Source organism: Pyxicephalus adspersus, chromosome Z (genome assembly GCF_032062135.1).
Source record: "Pyxicephalus adspersus chromosome Z, UCB_Pads_2.0, whole genome shotgun sequence".
Classification (NCBI taxonomy): Eukaryota; Metazoa; Chordata; class Amphibia; order Anura; family Pyxicephalidae; genus Pyxicephalus; species Pyxicephalus adspersus.
Genome location: NC_092871.1, coordinates 25458363 through 25464434, shown reverse-complemented (window position 1 = coordinate 25464434; position 6072 = coordinate 25458363). Strand labels below are relative to the sequence as shown.

Here is a 6072-nt window from a genome sequence, read left to right as displayed (position 1 = left end):
ATAGAAGGTAGATGTAGGAGGGAGGTTATCCATATCTCAGAGATGAAGGGCCTGATTTATCAAAGCTCTTCAAGACTGGAGAAGATACACTTTAATCAGTGAAGCTGGGTGATCCAGCAAACCTGGAATGGGTCTGGTCAAGGATTGAAAATATTTGCTAACAAATAGCAAATGACTTAAGAAATGTATTCTAGGTTTGCTGGATCATCCGGGTTCATCAAAGTGTATCTTCCCCATTGGAACAGCTTTAATAAATCAGGCCCATAGTTTTAGCTAAGAATGCTTTGCTGCACTAAAATCCCAACCAGCATTGTCATCTTTGCCTTTGGAACCTAACAACCCTACACTGCTCTGTAGCCAAAGAACCTACAAATACACTTGGAAGGTGTAGTTCTGATTAGTTACCTCAACTGAAACAGGGAGAGCTCATTACTATTGCTTCCTTATAGGTAGAAATTGTATTAAACTGCTTTTCGACTGTTGATCACACTGCCACTTATCATTGTACTTAGGAGGACTCGAAGAACTAAAGTGCCACATACACAATATACAAAGAGAAAAGTAAAGACCAGGTTGCTTACCATTTGAAAAATAGCTGTCAGCAAAAAGTATCACTTGCAAAACAAAGGTGTTTCCATAAACATCCTGATTTTTACCTGAATGTTTCACCAGACACTGGATTAGAAGTGGGATTCCAATATTTATGGTCACAATGTACTGTGAATCTATTCACCACTTTTCAGTATACCTTGGCTTGAGTGTAAAATTAGTAGTACATACCGGCTCATGAATAATCTCTGAAAGTTCCTTCACCATATCCCTGAAATTTGCTTTTAATCCTTCATGATATTCAAATTGATCTTCTTTAATGAGCTGTTCATTCAAATCTAGTGCCGTGCCACATGCTTGTATAAACTGTCTACAGGGAGATAAGAATAAAGATAACAATGCAGATTAATACAACTTTCTTTCATTTATTGATAAAAATCTGTCTTTGATCCAAAGACCAACTCTTGTGACTGTCACTAGGATGCACATCAACTATTTTAATCCTCAAGTTTAATTTAAATGCTTTACCTAACTGTGCACAGTATGTAATGGCTACTCATTTAAAATTTCAGTGATATATATTATGTATGTATACATTTACATTGGATGTGGACATGAGAGGATATTAAAAGGGGTGGAGGAGTAGAGAAGTTCATTTGCAAAACAAAAGTTTTACCTGGAATAGTATGTGACAATAAAATTGGTGATGCATGGGGGGCTATATTAGAGTGGATTTTAAAAAACAGAGTTACAAGTATAAACTGTATCAGTGTAATGGGCCACCAGTAAAGCATTTGAGGATCGAGAAAAAAGGTGAACAAACAGAGTTATGGATAGATCGTGGTGCCAATTGGCTTCCTGACAGACCACACAGAAAGGTGGTGCAGTAGTCTAGTTGGGATCTGCTGAATGTGTTCACTAGAATTTTGGTTGCATAAGTTAATATTAATGTAAGCAGACAGTTCTTTAGTGTATTAATAGGAGTTTTAAAGAAAAAATATACAATGTATGAATTGTGATAGATTATTCATGTGTTATTATTATTAATTGTTATTTTAGACATTTTAGACAAGGAAAATATTCAGAAGGCATGAATATTACTAATTCAGTCTGGTCCAACATTAAAGTGGATATGGCATTAAGGTAGATAGGGGACCCAAGGACGGATAAAGACCAGAGAGGTAGATTTGGGTTTCATCCATGTAAAGTAGTAACTGGGAGCCAAAAACAATCTAATGAGCTGGCTGCAGACGGAGAAGAGAAATTGAACAAAAATGGAGCCTTCTGGTACAGGGAGGGTGCAAAGGTAGGAGACGGTGTGGGAAATACTAAACATTTTTTTCAGAAAAGTAGGAGAGTACAATACCCTGTATACCTATAAATGCAGAAATTGAAGTAAAATAGGCTCATCAACAGTGTTAAATTCCTAACAAAGTCCAGAAAGTTTGGGTATAGAGTAGTGGTTGAAGAGGTGAGCAGTATTCTCCATTGAAACTTGTTTAAGCCGGGTGGGAAAAAGCTGATGACCACTGTGTTGTGAACCAACTTTTCAGTAACCACTAAAAACAGCTGGGTGGTCACTGAAAAGTGCAGGGTGGTGCGCCTGGGTAAAAGGGGCTGGGGAGAACACTAGGTGAGGAATGAGGTGGGAGGGAATTGGGTCAAGGTGACAAGTGGTAAGACAAGTCTTCGAGTTAAGGAAGGAGAGTTTCTGTTCTGTTAACTAAGCAAAGATTGTTAGAGCAGATGGGGCAAAGATAAAATGAAGGGGGAAAAGGCTGTGTGAAGTGGAAAAAAGATAATGTAGGGAAACTAGGCTGAGCATTAAAACTATTGTTATATTGTCAACCATTTCTGTAAAGTATACAAAACATTTGTCAGCTAATAAACAGGATGCAACATGTGTACAACTTCCACATATCTTATAAATAAACTTATGCAATACAGACCACTTTGCTACACCACTAGAGTAGAGTACGCAAAGCAAAAACAATGTTCTGGACGCCTTTAACAAAAGCAGATTAGAGGAAGGACCTCTCCCCCTGTATATTTAAATTCATATTTACAATGAATTCAGTTTATATTTTTGATAATTAACAAATACATACTTAAATATATCTTTCAGTTCTTTGACCTTTTTGCTGGGATTTTTACTGGACCGACTGTCATCAAGAAATGCCCTGGCATAGGCTAAAGGCCCAGCGTTGACCTATATATAAAAAAATGTAAGGTAAGATATGTCACTATACAATGCATCTATAAATATCACATACCTACAAAAATCAGTATCAAAGTCAATAAAATTGTTTTGCTCATTTAAGTACAACAAAAGCACCCCAACCCCTACTAACACGATCAGCATGACTTGCTAAATGACAATTTTCCAAATGGATAGTTTTATTAATAAACAACTGGTCTTGATGAAAAGTGCAACCAAAACCTTTACTTTCTTTTCTAAAATGGCAGTTGTCATATAAAAGTTTGATGAGTTTTCATGGTTGCATGTATAGCCAACATAAATTTATTAAAGCTCTCCAGGGCTGGAGAGAATACACTTTCACCAGTGAAGCTAGGTGATCAAGCAAACCTGGAATGGATTTCTTCAATGTCATTTGCTATTTGCTAGCAAATGCTTTAAATCCAGGACCAAATCCATCCCAGGTTTGTTGGATCACCCAGCTTCATTGGTGAAAGTGTATTCTCTCCAGCCTTGGAGAGCTTTATTAAATTTAGCCAGTCTGAAAGAACAATGCTAACAATTTAATATGTGATTATTCCAGTGCAGGTTGGAAAATGGTTGCAGATATTTAGCAGAAACTAAGCTTTCTTTATAATGTAATCATGTTTCTTCTCTTTTTATGAGCATACTCCACTGTCAGTAACTTTTACATTAATTTATTAAGTTATTTAAAGCAAAAGCAAACATGGTTACCTGCACAGACACACAGCCTTGTAACTTTAGCTGTAACTGGATCATATCCACATCAGCTGAAGAACAAATCTTCTGTAAATCTGCCGTCTTCTCCCTTATCTCATCTATAGCCACATCAATGGGCTTCAGATCTACCTGATGCTCATAGATGACTGGGATACGCTTCTTTACATATGGAAAGGAGTTTGATGCTGGAGAAAAAATATCAACAACCAATTTTAAAGGAGATATTTTTGAAAATTTCAAGTGCAATAAATCTTTCTGGCATTTTCTTTTTATAGAATAACAAAAGTGATGTAGATATTAAAACTATTAAAAACAAATCTGGGTGACATGTGTATAACAGGTGGTAAACTGAGATTTGTATCATCAATTTTATATTCTCTACTTTTGAAATGATCACCACTTTTATTGAAACCATATTTCAACACATTTATAAAAGTGGGAACAAGTTTTGTTCCGTGATGGTCAGGATTCAACGGCCTGTACCATATTTACAAAAATGATGATCAGAAACTCCTCACACTGCAAACAGTAACTAATCATGTCCCATTCATGCTCGTAATGGCTGCATATGAAGTTTTATAAAGTGTTTTTTTTCACAAAAACAGCATTCAGGATGTGTTTAAAACTATTTTCTGTGGAGATCACCACTGTCAAAGTGTCAATCTACAAAAGTCCCTTTTAATGTGGAGATTAGGTCTAAATGCCACTTAAATATAAATATGATGCTAGCTGTAAATGTCAGTAAACAGTAAGATCACCAGTTAATTGTCCATGTCTAAGAAATTTAGTTCCATCCTGGATCAGTGCCTTACAGGTTAAAGGTTGACCACAACAGAGAACGAAAGGCCAAATCATGTTTAGCAAATACATTTTGCTGGGAATAAACCATAGATGTATGCTTTTCACAGGCCAGTGAGGCAAGACAGATTGTATTCATTTTATCTGGACACCCTGGGAACAAATCAATAAAACCTGAGGAACAGAAATGAGCAAAAAATTGGACTTGCTGCCAAGAGGGCAAATAGAACTCCCCTTTAAAGCAGAAGCATTTTTATATTTGAATACACTATAGAACTGCAAGTTAAAATATTGCTAGCCTGTGTGTTAAGAGGTTTCAGAAAGTTTCTCAGCTAATGTTTGCACAGTGCAGGACCTGGGATGATTTCTTGGCACTTTTGAGAAAGCAGATTGGCATTGATATGGGTGATTAAGCTTAGAGGTAATGTTCCTATACTTGAAAAAGGGAACGACCATCATTGCATGGAACAATGTGACTCCTTCAAATCCGGTCCTTTGTTCTCTGTTCTCATTTGATGACAGATTAATTTCTTAAAACAAGTAAAACTTGTCCGATTATGGGTGGGGATGGAATATTTCCTGTTCCTGGCATTTAAGAAACATGCAGTAGTTCTATTTTGTTTAATCACTTTAGTTTACTATGTTTTACAATTTTAAGTTTTAGAATGGCATTGAGGAATTAAGTGCCATAAAAAAAAGGAAACAGAAGAGCCAAAGTACATGGTGTCAAAAAGTACCCATGTTAGTTCCTAAAGTGTATTTTCACCTATAAAGTAAATGTCTTTTCACTTTTTTTTTTCCGATATATATCCCATACCGACTATTAAGCTGCAATATATTACACTTTGTTCACTGAGCATGAATGAAGTGAACATGACATTTTAACACGAGTCACATCACTGATGGGGCACAGATCACCTTTCCCTGCTTTTCTATGCTAATAGAAATACAGAGGATACTTCTAAAATCCAATTTTTAGAGGGATTTCCAATATCAATGTTACACAATTATAGGTTTAGCAAATTTTAGGAAAACCTACTTGTTAAAATGGTCCTTTTCTTGCACTGCTCTTCTACATTTCCATGTTTTTTTCCCGAGAGAGTGTATGGAGCTTCAAAAACAAATCTAGTGATGTTGTGATTCTTCTCAAAATCTGTTTTCCTATCAGAAAGCTCTTGTTCTTCTAAATATGGCTTCACATAGGTAATTTGAATATGGGCAACTTTGAGATCCAGATCTTTTACATTCACCTGTAAATATGAAACAAAGTAGATACTTGATACCTAAAGAAGATCAAATCATGGATCACTGAAATACACATTTTCATAAGATCCCCTATGTTTAGCTAAACTGCTAAACTAAAAAAAAAAGATATGGCTCTGCAAAGTCAATCATTCAAATAAATAAAATAAACCATACAAATATCAATCATATAAAAAAATCAAACAAGACTTGGTATCCAGGCTTTTTTCAGCCAATAGGCTACTATGAGCTTTAATATAAATTTCATAGTTGGGGTAAGTAATATGATAAGATGGGATAGTAACCTCATCTCAGACACAGGTACTTAGTATAACCCTACATAAATGCACTTTTTTCCTGAGTCTATTGCTCTACATACCAGAATACTGACATACAGTTCGGTCCATAAATATTTGCACAGAGACAACTTTTTTCTAATTTTGTTTCTGTACATTACCACAACTAATTTTAAATGAAACAACTCAGATGCAGTTGAACTGCAGACTTTCAGCTTTAATTCAGTGGGTTGAACAAAAAGATTGCAT

At 35.6% G+C, this 6072-nt stretch overlaps 1 protein-coding gene across 1 annotated transcript in view; it reads right to left on the bottom strand.

The window, feature by feature from the left end:
• Positions 1-6072, bottom strand: part of DOCK11 (dedicator of cytokinesis 11) — a 149761-nt gene that overhangs the window by 9626 nt on the left and 134063 nt on the right. Inside the window, exons 49-52 of the mRNA XM_072431514.1 lie at positions 5325-5535; positions 3482-3672; positions 2658-2758; positions 781-919 (exon numbers count right to left, since the gene is read on the bottom strand). Of these exons, the coding sequence (XP_072287615.1) occupies positions 781-919; positions 2658-2758; positions 3482-3672; positions 5325-5535 (642 nt within the window). The remainder of the gene's footprint in view (positions 1-780; positions 920-2657; positions 2759-3481; positions 3673-5324; positions 5536-6072) is intronic.